Source organism: Podarcis melisellensis (genome assembly GCF_964234715.1).
Source record: "Podarcis melisellensis genome assembly, chromosome: 3".
Lineage (NCBI taxonomy): Eukaryota > Metazoa > Chordata > Lepidosauria > Squamata > Lacertidae > Podarcis > Podarcis melisellensis.
Window position 1 is genome coordinate 53,114,791 of NC_138530.1, and position 23,486 is coordinate 53,138,276.

The window sequence follows — 23,486 nt, forward strand, 5'->3', positions numbered from 1 at the left end:
CCTGGCAATTGCATTTGGTTCTGGGAATTCCGTTAAGCACTCCTGTCTGTCACATGTACATGACCTGCTGTAGCATAGAGATGGCATTTACAAATCCCAGGTTAAGTCTGAAGCATAGATATGTCAAAAGAGGTCTTTTGGAGAATGACTTTTCGCTGATAACTCTGTGTTTATCTAGAAAAGTTCCTGCAACATTAAGCCAGGGATGGTGAGACTCCCAACATCTGGAGATCCACAGGTTCCCCATCCCTGAGTTAAGCTCTTTTTGTACTTGGGTAGCAGATCAAAGTATTCACCAAGCTTTTGAACAGATCTCAAACATAATAAAAGAGATTAGAGTATATTCCCAAGCAACAAGAAAACTCTCCCCTCACACTAAGATTGATCCCGAAGTTTGTTTAAGCCAGGGCCTAACTACACATTACATTAATGGTGTGATTTAAAGCCTTGTGAGTTTTAAAGAATAATAATAATAAATACCAGATGAAGGGGGAGAGATTACCCTCAGCAACACAGTGTTTACATCTCCTCTCTGAAGCTACATTATCAGCGAAAATCACTGGAGCTCTGTCTTCTTTTCCATCTGACTATACAGATGGAAATGCTATCTATCTATCTATCTATCTATCTATCTATCTATCTATCAGATGGAAATTTTCTGTCTGCTCAGTGTTAACTCCTATAAAAATCATGAAAGCCATGCCATTGGATCTCTCAACTATTTATTTATTTATTTATTTATTTATTTATTTATTTATTTGCAAGCCTCTGGAGGGAGGAGAAACTGGATTGAGACCATGTTGCTGGGTGGAGTTAAGCCTTCTCCTGTTCTGTTTTTAATGATGTAAATGCCTCCAACAGTTGTAAGATATGACTGTGTTCCCTATTGAGGCAAATTATAGCAACTTTGGGAGGCGGATTTGCATGGGGGGGGGGAAGCATGGTGAAAAGGGTTAACAAATCCACCCCTCAGCACTGCAGTCCTGATCTAACTCCATCACTACCTCCCTGGATGCTTGTTACAAAAAAAAATAATAATAAAGAGAAATATATAATCACACATCATCCTCGTCCTGCTTAGTGCTAAATCTCTCCCAGCAGCATTAAATGTGCCCTTTGTTTTACCCTACGTTTGAAAATGGTGGGGTAACAGTGAAGCTTTGGTCTCACTTTCTGAAACTTTCTTCATAGCCTTTAACTGCTGCTCAACCTTTCTTTTTTTGTTTGAAGGAAAGGATGAGCCAACACCGAGAGGAGCTGCAGAATTCCAGCTGTCCAATATCAGCCCAGAAGATAGCTGCGACTCTCCTTTCCGAAGCCAAGAGCAGCATTCCATCTTGTTCTTTCAACACATTCTGTATCCCATCCCTGATCCAGAAAGACGGATCTATTTTGTGGGCAGCAGCACAATCTTCCACATGCAGCTTGCCTTTCAGTGCCAGGTCCACAAGGGCAAATAATGCTCACAGAGTGGCAACCCATGCCTTGCACCCAGAAGGTCTCTGCATCACCAGATTGACTTTCAAGGTTCCTTCCAGATCTAAAGATCAATAGTTCTGCACAGCAGAAAACCTGCCACTACTGCATGTACATGTAATGTGGAGGTGCAACCTATCGCAGCTCCCTGGCATGCACAGGGTGGCAAGCATACATTTGTTACATGCACATGTCATGCTGTTATATGAATGTGTAAAACACTGGAGTGTAGTGTACATGGTAAATATATACTGTCTCAAGTAGAGCTGGGGAAGAAATTTGATTCAGTTGCATCTGAAGCCAAATCAATCAGATCTGCTATTTGCTGGCCTACACACAGTGTCCCCTGAGAACCAGAAAGGGGGGCAGTAATGTAGCAGCAACAAAAACGACATGGCAAGATCTTGGGATTAAATTGGCCACAACCTTATTGATTACAGATGACAGTAGGCTTTACTGGGGAATTTTACCATTCAACTTTTTCACACCCCAAACTTGGACATGCACAATCCAGGGCACATTCCTCAGTGAGTCCCATGACCCTGGAAAAAAACCACTTTTTTATCGGGAGATCTCACGCGGCACCCAAAACCATGTGTTTTTGGCACCACGCAGTATCATGTCCCCCCAAAAAGCACTTTTTCAGGGCAAGACTGCAGTGCAAGGGCATGCAAGGTTATGGCATCCAAAATGGCCGCCGTGATCTCACAAGAAAAAATGGGGTGTCCTGTTTTTTCCGGGGCACTTGGCAGGTATGAGAAGGGTGGGGTTCCAATTTTGTCCTTTGTCCCAGGCAGCAAAATACCCTGGGTTGGCCCTGATGCCTGCCAGGGTACATATACTTGAGAGGATATCTCCACCAAGGGCACCATCAAGCCTTTTAAAAGCCAAATTGAGAAGAAGGACAAAATTAGCTACAGCATGCTTAGCTTGCGGCCCATGGCGTTTATTATGTTCTTCTCAGTTTTCTATATTTCTCAAGAGGCAACATATTTCATACATATGTTTTACACAGAGCCCTAATTCTGGCTTGCCGTCTTAAGTTTTCAAGAATTTGAAATGTGCCGGCTATGAAAATATGGTACATTTGAAAGAGAAGAACGCTGACATTTAAAAGCAGAGCACAGTATATAAAAGTTTGCATTAATTTACAGAGTGCAAGGTTTTTATATGAGTCTGTTATTCATCCAAGAAGAAGTCTGCTAGGAGTCTATTGCCCTTCTAGAGACTAAGGGGCAGGGATAAAAGAAAAGAAGTATAAAAAATGAGACTTCTAGTTACAAGAAAGAGGATATCAGCTATGCTTTCTGATGGTAAGAGCTGCTCGGCAGTGGAGCACAGTCCCTCAGATGGTGGTGGTCTCTCCTTCCTTGAAGGTTTTAAAGCAACCTCTGTTGGATGGCCATCTGTCATGGATGCTTTAGCTGATATTCCTGCATTGCAGGGGGTTGGATTGAATGACCCTCAGGGTCCCTTCCAATGCTACAGTTCTATTATTCTCCCCCATCCCTAATCAAGAGTTAGGGCAACGATTCCTGATCAGGCATTGCCCTCCCTGTCCTAGTGACGGTGGCATATAGCCAAAACTGCCTGCCTATATAATGACATTATGAGGAAGAAGGTGCTATAAAAACAAACCACAGTTCCAAAGCAGCAGACGAGCAGCACTGCAAACATCAGTGGACAGACATGAAATCTAGCTTTCTGAATAAGTGTTTTGATTCCTCTCACCCTCCCTTTCACACACCTTTTTACTTAAATTATTTATTCGTATTACATCTGCCTTTCTAAGCAAAATGCCAATTCAAGGCAGCTTTTTTAAAAATCCCTAAAATAAATAATAGCAAAGTGAGGTAAGATAAACAAGCAGCAAAGCAATAAAAAGAGCAGAAACCTACAAGAGAATTAACAGCAACCAAAAATGCCCACCAAAAAACAACACAGTTTTCAATGCCTGCTTAAAATATATTCATGGCAGAACTTTCAACTCAGCCGTTATTGTTCCTATTATTTTTCCATGGCAACAGTTGCATTGGAGAACAATTAATCTTGGCAGCTGATTTCTGTGGAGATTGTCCTTAATAGAGCCATTTTGAGCCTGTTCCCACAACCATTTTAGCTGGGGATATTGTCCTCATGTAGCAACCATGTGTTTACAAGGAAGCAGCCAAGCGAGTTTTCAGGACCCACCCGATTCTTGCAACTGTAATCTGTTTCAAGACTGAATTTCAAATTGTTGTAAGCCACCCTGCATAGTTAATAAAAAATAGTCATAATGGCAAGACTGATAATGCAGGTATCTTTTCAAGGGATAGTTTCACAATTCTCGCTATGCGTGCGAATGGGGATAGGTTGTGGTGGCGCTGCTGGGATGCATAGAGTGGATGTAGCATCCTGCAGTCGTGAAGATGGTCTCTGGTCTTTCAGAGGCCCTGCCTGGACTGTCAGGGAATGCAGAACAAGAAATCTGCAGATCTGAGTCAAAGCAGTGGAGAAGATTTTCCAGCCCAAAAGCTGTATTCCTTCCTGCGCAAGCTTATGGGAGCCAACATGTCAGCGGTGGGCAACAGAGGCAACAGGGCAATAAGTGTAAATTTTACCTTTGTGCAATAGGCCCATTTTTAAACACAAACACTTCTATCCTCCTTTCAGGCAAGAAAGGGTTGTCATCAGAGTTCGGGGACAGATTCCAGCCAGGGGAAAACCCACAAAGAGGATATGAAACAAGGCCCTTCATAGATGTAGCCTGCAGGGGGAGAATGTGGATGGGAAGGGTTGTAACCTGAGGAAGAGTCTGGGCCTCAGTTCCCCACCCCCTGTCCTAACCTTTAATAATACCTGAGAAGGTGTGTGCAGAGGATTTAGAACTCCCTTCAAGTTCACCAGGAAATAGAACTTATTACTCTCAGCCATTCTAACAGGCATTCTAACTAAGTCCAAATATCATCAGCCTGGTCCTTCCCAGTTGGAGGGGCTTCTGGTGGGATGGCTGAGAAAAACCTTATCCTGAGACTAGGGGGGAGGTCTTTGCCAGTCAGACTAGACAATCCTGAACTAGACCGATGGCATGATAAGGCCGCGAAATGCTTGAACAGGAATAAACAAGCAAGCATTCAGCCAAAGCAAATGAGCAAAATGCCTTTAACTTATAGATAGATAGATTTTCTAGAACAAATTAATTGAAACTCTGCCTCCCATACGCCATCTTCAGGAACCCACTGTCCTAATGTTTTGCTATGTAGATACTGCCCTCCCCCATAAAGAAAATACATATCTATATCTGCCACTGATGATTAAGGAAGTTGACCTCTTTTGGAATATAGCCCATCAGTTTAAAGGATTAAGCCAACCTCTGTGTAAATTCTTTGTCTGTTGCAGAGCAATTACTTTTTTTGCACAGAAAGAGGAATTCTTCCATTGGTTGCCATAAGACAATGGGAAAGCACGCCAGAATTCACCGTGCTGATGCCAAGAATTTTGGGCAGCACATCTGTGGCCAGCGGTAAGCCTGATTTATATGTAATTGTTCATTATAAAGCTTGAGATCCGGTTGCCTGGCTTTCCATATTACTTTTTTAAAAAGTTTTTTTGCAAAATTAAAAGATTTGGAAACCAATGCAAAAGACTCTTTGCGGGGGCTTCTTAAAGCTAAGCACAGTAGTGCGGACCTTTTTTTCTCATCCAAATAATAGATGTGGTCAGTCATTCCAATATTAGTTAAAAACAATTAGGAGAGAACAGAATGGGAAGTCAATTAACTTCTCCACAATCTAGTTCATACCCATTCCAGTGTCTAGCATGGCTGTTACTAAAGAGATTAAAAAAAAAACACCTTATACCATTAGTTGGGGATTGGTCATGATCTCATTTCCTCATTTTCCACTTATGAGTCCAGTTCTTTACATTTCCATATCAGTTTATTAACTTAAAAACAAACAAGTCCTCATGAAAATTCAGCTACATTTTAGAGCAAATTTCGCCTAACACACATTTTTGTATCAATTTTTGCCTAATACATTTTACAAAGTGATTTCCCCTTGCATAATATAGGGTTGCCATATTTCAAAACACCTGCAAAGTTTTTGAAAACAAACCCAATTTTTTTGTTTTGTTTATGATTTTCAATTTTATACATTTCAATAATTTAACAATCATTTTAATATTTCAATGGGAGCAATCCCAAATTGTTGAGTTTTTCAGACTTGCAACAGATTAGAGTTGAAAGAATCGGGTGGGTCCTGAAAACTCCTCACACCCCCCCCCCAAATGTAATTTTAATCTTTTGGAGCTGTTTCCACTGCTTTTCCCATCATGTTGCCATACATCCGGGTCTCCCCTGACACTTTTCATGGTTTGGCATGCGCAGGAGCGCTCTATTGCGGTGCTCTACTTATGGACTTTTCAGGGTGCAAACGGCACCCTGGAACGGATCATGTCCGTAAGTAGAGGTACAACTGTATAAGCAATTTTGTATGCATTACTTGGCTTGAGAACTACACTGAAAAGCTCAAAAAAAAAAGTATGAATTGTGAAGGATCACAGTATTGTTCACATATTGTTTTATAAAGTGCAAATTAGGTATATTTGCCTATAGATGCAAACTGAATTGAATTGCTCTCCCATCCCTACTAGTAGTAATGGAGAGGCAAGAACTGAAGGGCTTTCAGAGGTTGTCCTCTCTTTGAAAGCATGTTCTCTTTGAAGGGCTATCTGGCCCAGTGTGGTTTCAGGGGAGGGTAACAGAGGCCTTGAAGTTGCTCCTCCACAGTTAGCACCTGAGCTGCCATGCACATAGGACCTTTTGACATGTTATCCTCACAGCAACCATGTGAAATGAAGTAAGTTAGGTTAGTGCTGATTTGGAAGCCCCACCAACTTCCACGGCAACTAGGTCTGCAGTCAGAGATGGAGCGATGGTGACTGGCTGTCCTTTTAAGTGTTCCAAGGAACTGATAGAAAATGCAGCTACAGAGTCTCCTGCCTGATGATCACATCAACCCCTCTGCCCTCCTCTTCTTTTGACGGAAGTCCTGGTGGCTGCAAGAAAGGCAGAGCAGAGGAAACTACAGATGCTTCCTCTCTTAGTACTTCAAATCAGACATGCACTTTTGAATATACAGTGGTACCTCTGATTCCGATTGCGATCCGTTCCAGAGGCCCATTTGCAACATGAAAAGAGCACAACCTGAAGTACCGTATCTGCGCAGCGCGATTTGGAGCTTGTGCGCATGCGCAAAGCACGATTTAGTGCTTCTGCGCATGCACAAGTGGCAAAACCCGGAAGTAACCCTTTCCGGTACTTCCGGGTCACCGCAGGACGTAACCTGAAAGAACATAACATGAAGCAAACATAACATGAGGTATGACTATATTGATAAACCATGTTTTTTTGTTACAGGAAAGGGCCCAGGCAGGATCTGCTGTGGGGTGAGGAGAAAGAAGTGTGCGCCTACCCTGCACTCCTGAAGTGCATCATCAGTGCTAAAGTAAGAATCAGCTGCCATTCCGATTGGCTTCTGGACATTAAATGGGGGCAGACATCTTGTCCACCTCAGGCAGTGAAATGTCTTGGGGCCTGGCAGGTTTTGCAGTTGCTCCTAACCTCCCCCCCTCCCCCGGCACAGCCACAAGGAGAAGATTGGGAATTTATCTGAGTTATTCTGCGGGCCAAACTACTGTGAAGTTTATACCAATATGGGGAAGGTAAAGATGCTGCTCTTGCACTAAGCCAAGTTTCTTCTGACTTCACTCAGAAGAATTTCAAAGGTTGACCATCACTCTCGGGGGAAACTACAAAAGCAGGAGTGCACAAACAATAAAAACAGGGCAAAGAAGGAGAAATGGTAAAGTGTATGATTAAAGAACTCTTCCACCTCACTTTCCACACACATAGCCAAAACTGGAAATCTTATTAACTGTACCTTTTGGTGTAAGATGCATGTCATTTTGCAATTCAATGCAGACTTCCACACTGCTAATTTTTCCAGTCATTATTCTACAAATGCAAGTATTGCTTATTCAGCTAATTCACTAAGGTCTCGTTGGTCCCCCCTCAAAAAGCAACAACTAGGTCTCACATGAAGAGCAATATAAAACATGGAAAGTGACAAAATGCTACAATCAAGACAATCACATTGAAGGCACATCACTTTTCATTTCCTTGGGACAGACCACAGCTCACTGGTACAGCACTGTTCTGGCTCTGACTTGCAGACTTGATCCTCAGGACTCCATTATGATTGAATACTTTATTCTAAAATTCACTACAGTGCCCAGAAATAAGTCAAGTGACAGGCTATACAATCAGAAAACACAGAAGGGCTCTGGTGCATGGCTAAGAGTAAGACATTTTCCCATTGCCTACAGGTGCGCCTCTCCCAGCCCTGTCAGGGGAAGGTGAGCCTCCCCCTGGGTCCAGTAACCCTCCAGCCTCTCCTGAGCTGCAGAGGCTCAGGGCAGAGAGGCGGAGGGAACTGGGTTCTCCCAGGAGGAGTGCTCGCCTTAAGGCCAGGAGAGGCGGGTCACCTGTGGGCCAGGACCGCCCCTGGCCTCAGAGAAGATAAAGGCCAGTCAGCCCGGTCCCAGGTTGCAGGAGCAACATCGTTGAAAACCTGTTCCTGCCAGTACTCAGACCTCTTCTTCCAGAGTTCCTGACCACGCCCGGCTTCCTGCTTTGGACCCCACTTCGCCCTTGGTGGACAGTCTCCAGATCCTCGACCCAGGACCGGACTTTGACCACGCCTCTCGGTAACCCCCCCCCCCCGGGTCCAGCACAGAGGGCAGGGCTGGAGCCATATCAACCAGCTGGGATATCAGGGCCATCCAATGATTCTGTGATGGGTTGTTCTGACAACCCACTCAATCCCTCCCCTGGGTCCAGCTGGGTCCACCACCTGCCAATCTGCTGAGCCCCTTCCCAGGGTATGAGTCTTCCAACATGCCCTGGTCACTGCCTCCCACTTTGCTGGGCCACTCTCCTCGGTTGGACTCCTCCAGTTCCTCAATCTTTTCTCACTCCTCTCCGTCTGACTTCTGCCGAGAGAGAATAGAAGGCACAGACCCATTACATCCAAGACAAATGCTTCGAATAATCAGACAATCAGATGCAACTGATCACTTTGAATTCTATGAATGCATTCAGATGCAGGATTCCTCCAGGATTGTTTGCAGCAAAGCACAGCTTATCATTACGCCTGAACAGTCAAACTATGGTTTGTGCTTGTCTGCAAATTCGATTCACATACCTGGGTCGCAGTTTGGCTTGCAGGAGGGCACAAACCAGTTTGCCTTTTTGCACCCTCCACAGGTCACACTATTGTTTGCTTAAAAAAATAAAGACTGAAAGAAGGTAATTGCCATAATTAAGGGGTTGAGGAAGTGAAAGGTAAGGGTGTGTCAGTCCACGACTCCTTGGGGCTCTCCACATAACGCCAAACCACAATTTGGGATTATGTCTGAACACATTCCTTCAGTTCTGTAAAGTCACTGTTTGTGTAAATTGGTTCTTAATCCCATTGACTTCCAACTAAGCCATTTCCTTGGACTTTCTGTTAAAACAATGAGACTTAGTTAAATGTGCTTGGGGCTGGAGTGTCAGCCAATAATAATACAAATACTCAACCTTAAATGACTTGCAGATCAAGCTGTTTGTTTCCACTCCATAAGTGGAACTTGGTTCATGTCACCCATGCCATAAATATTACACACATGGTTTTAATTGAAAGCTGTGCAGGTTCCCATGTGGCGTGCAAGATTTAATCATAGGCACTGTTCCTTCAAGTCCAATCATAATAAGAAATATATAGGTAAGATTTTTATTTTCTTCTTTAAACAGCCTTCAACATTTAGATTTACCAGGTGAACTCTCAGCTCCGCCAACTGGGCAGCTCACTCCACTGTGGTTTTATGCTGTAACCGGTTCAAAATACATGGCCCCAGACTCTGAAGCATATGGTTTGCATCAGGCCACTGTTTCAATTCTCAAGGGACTTCAGTAGATGGTTTGATTTAGCACTGAGTAAAACAGAAACTCAGCAGCAATGTATAGCTGATCTATGACTTCTAATAAGGAACCATATAGACGTAGCTATAGATAGGTATGCTCTCCAGAAAGTGGAGAGTTATCCCTGGACTTTGGTGCAGGCTGGGTGGGGGAGATAGCTGCTACCACAAAAATATGATTTCACAGTGCTCCAGAGTGACCCAACTCCCAAGGCATTGAGGGAGGCAGAAATTCAAGATGTAGCAGAAACGTACCTGGTGCTAGGGAAAATGTTTTTTTTTAAAAAAGGATTGTGGTCAAGGGGAGAGCTTCCCCCAAGACAGTCCTTAACCCCACATTTGCCAAACATCTTAATGACTGATTTAATCTATTGACCAATTTCATCATATATCAGGCCAAGGGTTTTACATTAGTGTTTTCAGTATAGATGGAATATATTCATTTGTATTGTTTAACATCTTAAAATGCCCAGTCCCAAAGCTTTGCTAAATTGGTTTTATATTCTTCCACTGTAGTAGATTGTGTTTGCATTCCGCCTCCCCTTTCTCATGCAGTAACATGCTAAAAACACAGCCAATTCCTGATTAGCAAGTTGCATGAGGTTTTTAAATGGACTGAGACACACCTTGAAGCCTTCTCCTTTTATGTTTCACAAGGAAGCTTATTGTACTGGGAGGGATGATCTGCTGACAATGTTTCATCACCATGGGCACAGGATGGTCCTGAGACCTAATCCCTAAATGCATGTTTCTTCAAGAGCATCTTGGGGCAAGCTTGACACATTTCTGTTCTAACTAGTCCCAGGTGAGACACATTTCTATTTAATGTGGTGAGATGCCTTTCTATTTCAATTTGAGTGATAACTCCTGAATTTCCATACATGCATTTAAATTACTATATGCTAATTTTATGCTAGTCTGTGCCCTCATTTACATTGCTTGGTGATACATTTCCTCATTTTTTAGCAATGCTCAAATGGCCAACCTATTTCCAAACTACTCTGAATCTCCTCCAAGTCCCTTGCAGAAGTTCCCATTTTCATTGCAACGATGAATGCAAGAAAATTGCCAGGGGAGAATTGAAAAGTAGCCTTATTTTGTTGTTAAGATGATGAAGGCCTCATTGGGCTGGAAAGCATGTGCTGGTTTTTATGGTAGGACCACAGTCACACAGATACCCAGGTGCACATAAACATCTAACGGTGTCACAGTACAGAGCGTTGATCTGTGCTTCTGGATTACATTTCAGCTCTCGTCTTAAGAACATGGGACTCTCTCAACTACGGCACTGGAGCTACTTACAAAGGTTAAGACAGTCTACTGAGGTTTTCTACTTCACTGATTTTGTAAGAAGACCCTCTGCAGTGATGAGACCAAGACTAAACATTTGAGACCAATTGCAAAGGGGTTTTCTGACTAAGCTGTAATGGTGCCTTGCTGACTCATTTTTCACATTTTTATGTTGAGTTTTACTGCTGCAATCCAAACTATCTTACACTGGGCTGTGTGTGGTGTGTGTATTAAGCAAAGAGCTCCTTCCACTTGCTTCTGCCAACTCAGACAGCCTCCTGGCAATCACTGCCAGCAGAGTGGTGCAAGGGTGGGGCTGAACTGGTGCTGACTGGCATCAGGCTTTACCACTCTCTGCCACCACCTTATACCACTGCCACTTTGAGAGCTGGGATACAGATGTGACGGTGGCTCCATCGCTCTCCAGAGCCCTGATGTTGGCGGCAGGGAGTTAGAATTCATTCCCCTGTAAGTAGGGATAGAAGGGTCTGCCCACTTCAGTTCTCAGTTTCTCATTTTCCTCATCTTAAATCTCTACATATTGCAGCAAATTGTGAATTTTTGTTTGGGGAGGGGGACCTCAACAAATATTCATTAGTAACTTAGTGAAAATTTCTCCTAACAAAAGCACTTTTATATTGAGTTTTGACCAACACACACATTTTTGCAAGCAATTCCCATCAATAGAATGTGTATTTGCTTGCTATTTTCTCTAATACCGTCATTTTTATGCACATTTCCCCCAAACAAATGCATTATTGCAAACATTGTTTGGTTGGAGAACTGCATTGCAACATTCAGATAAGTGCAAATGTTGGAGGACAGCTATGTTTTCTTCTTCACGTATTGTTTTGGTTTGGATAGATTTGGCATTAAATGAATATTAAATCAATTTTCTCCTTGTCTAAAGATAAGTGAAATGAAAATTATCCACATGGCTGCCCCAATGGCAGTGTTCTTGGTGTGCAGCAGAGGTGGGGAACTCCAGGTATTGTTTGATTCCCACTCTCACCAGCCCCAGCCAATTGGCCAATGGTCAGGGATGTTGGGAGCTGTAGTCCAGCTTTATCTGTTGTGCAGGATAGATCCATTCAGTCTCTGGGCTGGGCTGAATGCTGCTTCTCCCTGTGAAATGATGCCAAACCACCTACCGACAGCTGCTGCATCTATGCTCAAAGTGCACCCTTCTGTGGGGAAGAATGGTAAGTACGGATGTACCTGATAAGATGTATCATGACAGAAAATATGCTTCTGATGCCAAGAAAATGTCACCTCCTGCTATTACAATTCTTCTCTGTTGAAATATATTATAATTCATGACCTAACTCTTAAAATATGATACCAGAGAAAGACAGGCATGCTGGTTTTTACCAGGTATTCTCTCATCTTGCCTCTACATGAGAGGAAATTCTCTTTTTGCTCAGTGGGCTCTGGGTTTAGCTCTCTCCAGACTAACCACGAGCTGTAACTAATAGCTGACGGCTCGTGGTTTGTCTGGTTTGAACTAAACCATGAGCCCAGGTTCAAACAACACACTAAGCCAGGCTTCCTCAACCTCGGCCCTCCAGATGTTTTGAGACTACAATTCCCATCATCCCTGACCACTGGTTCTTCTAGCTAGGGATCATGGGAGTTGTAGGCCAAAAACATTTGGAGGGCCAAGGCTGAGGAAGCCTGCACTAAGCCAAACCATGGTTTAGCTCAGCAAAACAACCAGGGAGGAGCAAAGCAGCTGTGATCTCCACTCCAGGAACCCATCCACACTAAACAATGGTTTGCCCTAGCATGATGTGTGAACCAAGCTAAAATACTCTACACATGAAGATATATCAAATGGTACAGAGTTCTGGAATTCACACTGCAGAGATGTTTAGCTGCACAATTTTTTTTAATTAAGAAAACCCTCCAAATGCTGACATTTGTAGCATGGCTGGGTAAAAGCTAGCCTGGGGAAAGGAGTGTCAAATGACATATAACATTAAAAACACAGTTTAGCACTATGCCATTATTTTAAAGCTATAAATAGCAGCTGTAGAGGGGAGAATTGATGCAGGGGGTGGATTTTTAAACTCTTTATCCATGGCGCTGTCCCAATGAAAATCCCTCTTCTCCCAAAACTGCTATTGGTGTCAGGAGAAACATACCATTGTGGACTGCAAGGGAGCATCTCTCTGGATGGAAAAGGTAGCTTCAGGGAGATTTAAATCAGTATTATTATTATTATTATTATTATTATTATTATTATTATTATTATACTGCCCTTCATCTGAAGATCCCAGAGCAGTTCACAAGATAAAAATACAGGATAAAACAAAACAATAACTCCCCTCCCACAAACACAGGGTAGGAGTAAATGGTTTAAACACCTATCCATCACCATGGTTCCAGTCCTGATGCTCGGACACCTGCAGCCACTACTTAAAGCTGGCCTGGGGAGCCTGTGGCTCTTCAGATGTTGCTGAACTCCAACTGTCATCAACCCCAGCTAACATGGCCAAAGGCTTATGGGAGCTGTACATTTGGAGGACCCCTGGTTCCCCATCCCTGATTTAAAGTTCCAAAAACAAGCACTCAACACCAACCTAAGTTGAATATAGTCCATCTCCCTAAAATGCACTCGGTTTCTGAAGGAAGCTTTCAAGCTCGCAACCCTTCAATTGCGACTTGAAATGGTGCAGTCTGAGGAACCAGAAGTTTTCGAGAACTTCTAAAAGCAGCAGGTATTAAATTGGGTCTCCCCCAAACATTCGTGTGTCTTGGGTTACAATGATTAGGCCTGACTGCAAGACTATTCTTCCTCCCAGTGTTGCAACAACAACAAGATTTTTTTTTCAATCCAAGAAAGATTCATATGTTTATGTAAAGTCTTTCCATTCCATCTCTAAAGTGCAAGTTTAACTTTCCACTGGGTTCTGCCAAAATTCTCTTGGAGGCTGAAGAAAAAGTCAGGGCACACAAATTCAAGCTTTAATATGCATTCAGCGAAGAAAGCAAATATATGTCCAGCAGATCATCAAAAATCCATGAGCTTCAACCAGTGAAACTTTGCCAAAGGTAACAGTGTTGGAAACGGCATTCACTTTCCTTTATAAGCAATTGTCAAATATCATGCTGGAAAATGTCAAAACTGACACCTTAGACAGGCAAAGGGAAAATAACTCCTCTCTGTTTCTGTAAGACACAGACTGAAGTGCTTTCCCTTAATATCCATGTTATCAATACCGTTCGTGACTCGTGTTGGTTTGAATTAAATTTGTCACTTGTTTTTTTAATCAGGCATACCTTCTCACACATGCTTTCTCCAGGTGCAAAGAAGCAAGCTGCTTCATTTATTTAAAAGTAGAAAGATGATAGATATAGATGATAGATAGATAGATATAGATAGATGATAGATAGATGAATAGATAGATATAGATGATAGAACTTCACAAATATATTAATGGTGCTTTGGGGGGCTCTGGACACAGAGCAGAATATCTTCAAGTCAGACAATTGTCAGAGACAGAGATCGCCTAACTGAGTGACAGCTTTTCCCTAGAGGCCAGCAGTGTTACTACTCTCCAAATGTTTGGGATGCACAAAGGTAATTGATCTCAAGCAAGCTGTCTCTCTAAATAGTAGAGCATAGCTTGGACAATTAAATACAGTGGGGTTCTCCTTGCTTTAACCTTTTATTATAAGTATATATTTTGTCGTATGGAAGTGAGAGCTGGACCATAAAGAAGGCTGATCGCCGAAGAATTGATGCTTTTGAATTATGGTGCTGGAGGAGACTCTTGAGAGTCCCATGGACTGCAAGAAGATCAAATTTATCCATTCTTTAGGAAATCAGCCCTGAGTGCTCACTGGAAGGGCAGATCCTGAAGCTGAGACTCCAATACTTTGGCCACCTCATGAGAAGAGAAGACTCCCTGGAAAAGACCCTGATGTTGGGAAAGATGGAGGGCACAAGGAGAAGGGGACGACAGAGGACGAGATGGTTGGATAGTGTTCTTGAAGCTACCAGCATGAGTTTGACTAAACTGCGGGAGGCAGTAGAAGACAGAAGTGCCTGACGTGCTCTGGTCCATGGGGTCACGAAGAGTCAGACACAACTAAACGACTAAACAACAACAATCAAAACCGGATCGATCAAAAAGGTCATGGGTAAGGATGGATACAAATGCCAATTATATCATTCATTCATTCAGTCCTCCCCAGAATGCCTGTCAAAGAAAGATAGAGGAATATGCAGTCCCTCTGTGCATTATTGTATACCACCCCCTCTCTGGGAGGGGAGCAAAGATTCAGCTCCTGAAAATTCAGACTAGTAGTTGCACCACTTGGAATTCAGAGCATTTGCTCACTCTGAACTTTAAGAGAGAGAGAAAGAGAGAGAAACAAACATGCCCTCCCTCAATTCAGTTCACAATTCCAACTAGCTCTGATTAGCAAAGATTAGATAATTGTTCCCACCCACCCCCAAACGCTCCTTCTCCATGACTCATCTGGCTTCCTATTTTCTCCACACCTTTACAATTTTGGGAAACTTTCTGAACAGAGCCTGCCTGTGAAACCCTTGCTATCTCTTCTGTCACATGAGTCAAAGAGAAAGAAAGGGACAGTCACCAGATTGAGAAGAGGCAGTTGCCAGTGCCAAGCATATTTGTGGAATTCTACTTACTATATGGTTAAAGTAAAAAGACTTTGGTTCAGGGAGACCTGGGCTGAAATTCCTATTTAAAATACGGAACTTATTGGGTGGATAAGTCATCATTGTTCAGTCTAAACTATTTTGCAGTGTTCCTGCAAAGTTAAAATAGGATAGTCCTACATGCAGAGGAATGGAAAGACTCGCTCAAATATAAATTTGCATTCAGTATTATATGCTGTGGCAAGTGGGAAGGATATCAAAGACCATCATAAGTAAAAAGTCCTTTTGTGAGTACCTGGAGAGCAGCAGTGGCACTCAAAGTGGGTGAAGTAGCTGCAATACAGTCCTCCCACCAGCTGGGGCACTGCACCTACCAGGATATGGATGGGGCCAGGCGAGCTGGCTGTCAAGGTCAGGGGAGTTTTGGTTTGCTGCCAATCTGGAGATTCCATGTTAAAAAAATCTTTATTATTATTATTATTATTATTATTATTATTATTATTATTATTTCTTTTTGATTTATGTGAAAACATTATTTCACAACCTATTAAGAGATAAAGATGAAACAGTTGCATCAAAATGAATATTAAACCCACACACACGTGGGTACAATAATTATTATTACATTGGCACACTTTGACTAGAAAGAAAAAAAAGTCCTAATCATGCGCTATTTAGATTTCTGGTGTCAAACCCACCCTTTTAGAATGATGGGCACAAATCAGAGGTAAGCAATGTAATGCTCCACTTAGAATCAATAAGAGATATTTAAGCAGGTGCAACACTTTCCTGTGGAAATTAATAGCCAGCAAAACACATTGATTTCACTTGGATTGTGGCCATTCATTTCATCTCTGCGCTGTGCCTATTTCCAAACACATGTTGTGAGACTAATTAATTCCATGTAAACAACACAACTTTCGCCTGCCAGTTTTTCAGACGTTTTCATTGCAGCGAAGAAACTAGAGTTAGAATACAGCAGCCTCGGCCAACCTGGTGTCATCAAGCTATTTCTGAGTAAAATTCCCATTGGGCCCAGCCAGCCCTATACACTGGAGTTGTACTCTAAAACAACTGGAGGGCACCAGGTTGGCAAAGGCTGGAATACAGGTCACATTCATGTTTATAATTGCCGCTTCTGCCGTTCCATTTCCATAGCGTTTTGCACATCTGCTATTTTTCGGGAAGCATCCTCTGGTCACTGCCACCAGGCATGGTACCAAGGACCCCGGGAAGGTTGCCCCACCCCACCCTACCCCATCTCCCAAAATAAACCTCACAGCAAAGAGAAGAACCTAAGAAGAGATCTGACAGGTCAAAGGCAAACAAAAGCAAACAAATAAAATGCTGTTATTTTAGCATCCACTGCCCTAAGAGTTCTACTGAATAGGTCATAATTAGAGACCCACCAAATGTCTCGATTTTCCAGGGATAGTCTTGGAATTACAGAAGCCATCTAGGTTTCTGATTTGATCCTCGACTGTCTCGCTTTCCCTTTGGGAGTCCCTATTTTCATTGGAGAAATGTTGGAGGGGATGGAATAGGATTTCCCTATTTTCATCTGAGAAATGTTGGAAGGGACGTAATTATACGCCTCCCCCCCCAGTATAATTGTTATAGTTTTCCATGTAAATTCAACATATAACTACAGTAACTTGTCCAGTGGTACATTCTTATTAAGTTTCATATGCATTACACAAGCAATACCTTTATTTATGCATTATCAATTCAAGTATCCTCTCCACAGAGATTCTGGTTAGGGTGGTATAATTATAATCAGGGATGTGGCCCTCCAGATAAAGTTGAATTCCAGCTCCTGTCAGCCGCAGCTTGCAAGGCCCGGTCATGGATGATGGGCGCCAGCAGCTCACAGAAAAGGTGGAGTGGCTTTGTGGCGGTTATTGCCCTTCAGCCAGGGCCGTCTTACCCATAGGCACTAGGGGTGCGGGGCACCCGGGCGCCAAGCTCTCAAGGGCACCCGAGAGTCTGGGGCCCAAGAGTTGAGCCTGGGGAAGAGCCCGCCCATCGGTCGGAGTGCCGCAGTGGGCTTTTCTGCTGCAGGTGGCTCTGCGCTGCGAGTTCGGGGGCGACCAAGCCAGCGAGACGCTGAGGCAGCCGGCCAGCTCCACCCTCATGCACGCCTGGGACTGGGCAACCGGGGGGGGCACCGGGCGGATCTTTGCACCCAGACGCCGCATATACTTAAGACAACCCTGCCTTCAGCACTTCAGGTGTTGTTGGATTTAACTCCATCATCCCCTTCAACACCTCAGCACCTCCCATCATCCCCTTCAGCACCACCAACAGGGGGCCATGTGACACACTAATGGAGATGGGAGAAGAAAACTAGATTCACACATACACAGGGAGGGAGGGGGATTGCTCCTGTACATTTTGCTTCGTATCTCAGATTCTTTAAATGCTAGAACGTCAGTATTTTTATATCGTGTATCCACAGCAGTGACCAAAGGAGGAATGACCGCTGGGAGGAGCACAGAGAATAAATATTGTGATGCATCTGTAGCAGCACAACTGGGCACCCTCACCTGCCCCAGCTGCAACAAAACACATCTCTCTCGCATCAGTCTCTACAACCACAGCAGGAGCTAGAGCTGTCCAACAGCTTGACCTCACCCCCAAAGGCACATGCCTCCATTGTCTCCTGGACTGCAGACTGATGCCAGCAATCCAGTCCTTTCAAAAAGTTAAATCTGGCAACGGCTCATAGGGGGAGAGGGAAACCGCTTCCCTTTGACCACTCCCCTTAGAGAGAGACCCACAATCTCCGGTACGGTGGGTGGTTATTACCATGGAGATGATCTTTTCAGTGGTAATGTGTCGGCTTTTCTTTGGCTTTTTTATTTTTGCTGACCTATTTTATTGGATCACTTTGATATCACATGTATGCTGCTTTTATACATTTGCTGTTCTTATGCATCGATTACTTTATGTTTTTTAACTGTGATCTTGTGTTTGTAGGGCAGGGTACAAATCTTAATAAACACGCAGGTAGGCTGTTTTTAAAACATCCCCCGTTTATGGCTGTGAAATGCTGCGGCAGATGGGAGAATTACCCTTTGCAAGCACTCCTGCGCTTCCTTTTCTAACAAGCACAGCTTCTAATAGGAGACAGGGCTTAGTAGCAGAGGGTTTAGATGTGCAGAGGTTTGATATGAGACACCTAGTGGCAGCCTGAGTGCAATGCTAAATTGTTCATTTCTTCTGGGTCTTTGACATTTGTCTCCCTGTATTTTTGCAAATTCATCTCGACCCTACAGGAATCAAAATAACTTAAACCGCATGTGAAATAATAGTCATGTTTTTGCAAGGTCAGCATCCCCTTAACTTTACACAACGTAATTAGCCCTACACAGGCTAAGTATGAACCAGCCTTGCATTGGGGCAAGATTATTTTCCAGTGCTGGGGGGGAAAAAACCTTTACACTTGAGCAAGGTGTAAGACTGGGGTGCGGAAACTCAGACCTGGGGTCTACATGTGACCATCCAATCCTCTCTAATGGGCCTGCAGGACTCACGCACTCTCCCAAGGCCATGTCCCTCATTGGCCTTACTTCGCGCACTTCCCCTGAGAGTTTTGTTTTTGCCTAGTCTTGCTTATTTGGGTGGAAGATGGGGAGGGTTGGGCCAGTCTGTGTAGAAACTAGCATCCTGGGCAAAGACACAATTCATGTTCATTGCCCTGCCCACTTTTGCCTCTGACCCCGCCCACCACTGGCCTGTGGCCTGCTGGGAAGTTGCTCAGAATGGAATGCAGCCCCTGGTCTGAAACAGGTTCCTCACGCCTGGCATGAGAGAAAAAGTGGGAATGAAGTTACTATGGAGTGGAACTTTTCTCCCCAACCCAAGACCTTTACATATATAAGACATGTGCACACTTTTCCCCCTGGGATATCCTTCCACTCACTTCAGGCCTCCAGCTCTTGTCCCTCATCCTGAGGAACCCTGAACTGAGACAAGCAAGGAATTCCATAGCTATAGCACTGCAACACAGAAGGGAAACTTCTGCAGAGATCTGGGAATTTGTAATTATACGATTGCAACATGAGTGTTTAACAAACAAACAATAACCCTCCCCACAAAGCAAAGTGTTCTAGTGTAAGAATCGACTCAAATGCTTTGAATGCCGTGTGTGAGGAACTACAGATTTTAACATTTTAGGCAGAAGGAGGGTTACATAAATTAACTGAGGTTACGTAATAATAAGAATTACTCTCTGCATGAGCAAAGCAGTGCTCTGAAAATCTGCTGTTTGCATGTGAGCAAAGGGCACAACCTAACTTCCAGCTGAGCAAACTTAGCAGCACGATCCTATGCATATCTGCTCAGAAGTAAGTTTGACTAAGTTTAATGGAGCTTATTTATTTGATTGTTTAATGTAATACATTTCTATACCACCTTTATCATCCCATAATCTCAAGGCAGAGTCCATGGTTCTCCTCCTTCCCATTTCGTCCTCACAACAACCCTGTGAGGTAGGTTAGGCTAAGAAAGGGTGACTGGCCCAAGGTCACCCAGTGAGCTTCAGGGCTGAGTGGGGATTTGAACCCTGGTCTCCCAGGTCCTGGTCCAACACTCTAACCATTACGCCACACCGGCACTTCCGAGTAAGTGTGCAAAGGAATGGAACCAGGCAGTGCAATCCTAAGTGGGGTCAGGAAAGAGCAGCATGGCACCAGCCTGGGTAGAAGATGAGGCTGCAATTTCTTATAATTTTTCATTATGCCAGCTCTAGGATGACATAGCTGAGCGGATCCTATGAGTTGGCCCTTCAGTGTTTCTGGACCCAACACTGCTGGTCTGCAGTAAAGGAGGCTAAAGTTGCAAACCTATAGACATTTACTTGGAAAGACCCCTCCATACACATTGAACTCAATGGGATGTACTCCTGAGTAGACATGCATAGAATTGTACTGTTAAACACTTAAGCCATCATCCATTATAACATATGACATCAGCCTTGAGAACAATCAAGACTACCCAGGAAGGCACCCAATACAACAGGCAGTAATATATAAAAGTCAGTGATTCATGCATGTTGCTTTGCAGAGAATGCTAAATTGCCCATCTTTCCAACCAGAGCAAAGGGCTGCTTGCTTCAGAGCTGAATTCACCTCCCAAGCCTGATGGATGAACAGAAAGTTCTGGGAAGCAAGCAAATATTTTACACAGAACAGATTAATCAGACTCCTAAATCCATCCAAAGCAAAGGGAGAGCACTCCCCCCACCTCCACCACCTTGCTAATCCCACCGGTTTATCCAAAAGTATTTTATCTTTGATCTGCCCATCCATACGCTGCAAATCCTGTGTTAATGTGGTGGATCTGAGCCTCAGCGCAAGACTCTCAGGCTAGAGCTCTCCAGCTAAAACATTCCATCAATCTCTGGAGTGATTTATAGGCTACGGGGTGAATGGGAGGGGCAAAGGGGAGGATACACCAGTGGGAAGCCCAACAGAAGCTTGCAAGCCACAGCAAACAACCCTGATTCCAGAAAGGCAGCAAGAGCCTGGAGGGAGGAAGAAAATATCTTCGAAAGGGTTACAGGTGTTTTAGCCATAGGCTCCCCAAACAGGACATTCCATATTATATTATGGCTCTCCAGCGCTCCTCTCCCTGGAAACCAATGTCCTGTTGCTCACTTCCAAAAGAAACAGTTCTCAAGGAATTGAAAAAATGCACAGGGAAAGGTTGTGGAGGGTTTTTTTTCCTTGCCACATTTATTCGGTCCATTATGATTTAGGATATTGTGTCAAAAGAAAGCAATACTAGCCAATCACACAAACTTCTGCCTTAGGAAATCAGCCATGGTGCAGATCACGTAACTCATTATGTTAGCATCGTTGAATTATTGTTCATTAAAAGCAAGGGAGGAAAAGCCTGCAAATTAACTGGGGTGGTTCCTCCCCCCCCCCCCCCGCCGCCCGCTTTCCTGACATAGACATAATGAGCCTGCGCTTATTTTCTTGAGAATATGTCTCGGTGCTTCGATGAAACTTGCTTCCAAGCAAGTAATCACGGCTTCAGGTTCAGCCCCCTTGTCTTTGCAATTACCATCAACGCCTGCCGTCAAGGAACTACTGGCCCCGTGGGCAAGTTTGGAGCTCGGAATTCCTGCACTTGGCTGCATGTGGAACTTGTAGCAACACATACAGCTTACTTCTCCCATTCCTGTAAGGCAGGAAGGTGGGGGAGCAGAATGCGCAGACCCGGGAGAAGAGAAAGTACCGGGGAACAGAGGGAAGGAACCACATTACAAACACAAACAGAAGCCAACGCAGGGAAAGTGAGTTTACGCAGGAGTTTCTACAGAGTCACGCCACTGGTGCATCAAGCCCAGCATCCCCTACACGCGCGGGCAACGCTTCTCTGGGATTTCAGGCAGGGTTCTCTTCCAGCCCTGCCTGGACATGCCACCTGGGACCTTCTGCAGGCCACAGCACTGAGCTCCACGTTGCCTGCCTGGTCGTCTGCCTGCTCCTTCCCCAGAGCTCAAAGGGAACTGCTCTCGAAGAACTGCAATCTTTGCATTCCAGGACAAGGCAGTTCTCTTCCCAGACGAAAGGCTGGGATGCTCTGCGGTAGCCTTTGCGAACCTGGCACCCACCCACCCCCGAAACGCTTTAATAATAATATTAATAATTTTATTATTTATATGCCAGCCATCTGACTGGGCTGCCCCAGCCCTGATGGGAGTTGTAGTCCGAAGCCTCAGGAGGGCGCCAGCTTGGCAAAGGCTAAACTGTAGCAGATTCCAGTTAGCGTTTTTGTTAATTGTGTCACTGGGCGATCAGCGGCTGCGGGGAACCCCGAACCCTAAAGAGGAGCAGGAGGGATCTGAGGCGCAGGTGGGGCTGAGGTTCAAGAGTGAAAAATGCCTCGCCAGCGGGACGTTTGGTTTTGCGCTGAAGCTGTGGTTGACTTTCAACAGCATTCCCCACGTTTTGTAAATGAAAATATTTTCCTGGAGAATTGAAGCTCTGACTAGATCCCCTTTCCCGGAATACACAGACAAGCGCGACGGCTGAACCCTTTCCCCCTCCGCCACCGAGGTGCTTTTACAGGGAGCCCAGGCTAGACGGGGATCCCTGCCCCGAGGACTTCCCAATATCAGGAGGGAAAATAATCGAAGATGGAAAGCAGATAAAAGAAATATAGTTGGCGATCCCTGCCCCGAGGGCTTCACAATATCAGAAGAGGGGGAATCGAAGATGGAAAGTAGATAGAAGAAATATAGACGGGGATCCCTGCCCCGAGGGCTTCACAATATCTGGAAAGGGGAAATCAATGGTGGAGAGTAGATAAAAAAATATAGAGACGGGGGGGGGGTAAAGTTCTCCATTGATGCTGGATATGGGGAGGGCTGTCCCTGGCATTAAAACGCAGAGAGCACCCTCATCGCCCCCTTTTCGAGGAGGGAGACCCCCTCACTGGGGAGAAATAAGTGGGATGGGAGGGGGCCGTACCTGGTGCGGCGGAGTGGAGCAGAGCAGCCAGGAGCAGGAGCAGCGCCCACGACGACAGCAGGAGGATCCGCGGAGCCGGGCCGGCGGCGGCGGCGGCAGCAGCCATGGGTCCGGGGTGCGCGGGGAGGGGGCTCCGCAGTGCCAAGCCCGCGCCGAAATGGCTGCGCAGTTCCCCTCGGGTCCCAGCGGCAGCGATCAAGGCACGCTCCGTCGGTGCCGCCGTCGCCGCTCGCCGCTTCTCTTCATTGCTGCATCTCCCGAAAGTTCGCCCTTCCCGCGGCTGCGCTGCCTCCCGCGGGTCTCTGCCTTGCGCTCGCTCTCCCCGCGCCCATGTCTCCCCCTACTGGCCGACGGCGATATTGCCAGCACGACGGCAGCGGCGGCCAAGAGCAAGATTACCGCTAGGTGGTCGTAGGATTCTGGGCTGTACCAACTCAGGCCGCAAGGGAGGAGAGGATAGGCTGGAGTGTTCCTCGTGGAAAAATAAATAAGCGAACAAACAGACGCCTTGCATTTGGTAAAGAAGTATATCGGAAGAGGGCTGAGCCGCCCTGAGACCTCCGAGTATAGGGGCGGTATATAAATTCAATTATTATTAATAA

The 23,486-nt window shown here is 44.7% G+C and overlaps 1 protein-coding gene across 1 annotated transcript in view; it reads right to left on the reverse strand.

The window, feature by feature from the left end:
• FNDC1 (fibronectin type III domain containing 1) overlaps window positions 1-23,138 on the reverse strand; it is an 87,298-nt gene extending 64,160 nt beyond the window's left edge. The window contains exon 1 of the mRNA XM_081906761.1: window positions 22,885-23,138. Coding sequence (XP_081762887.1) covers window positions 22,885-22,990 — 106 coding nt within the window. The 5' untranslated portion in view covers window positions 22,991-23,138. The remainder of the gene's footprint in view (window positions 1-22,884) is intronic.
• Window positions 23,139-23,486: the final 348 nt, after the last annotated feature.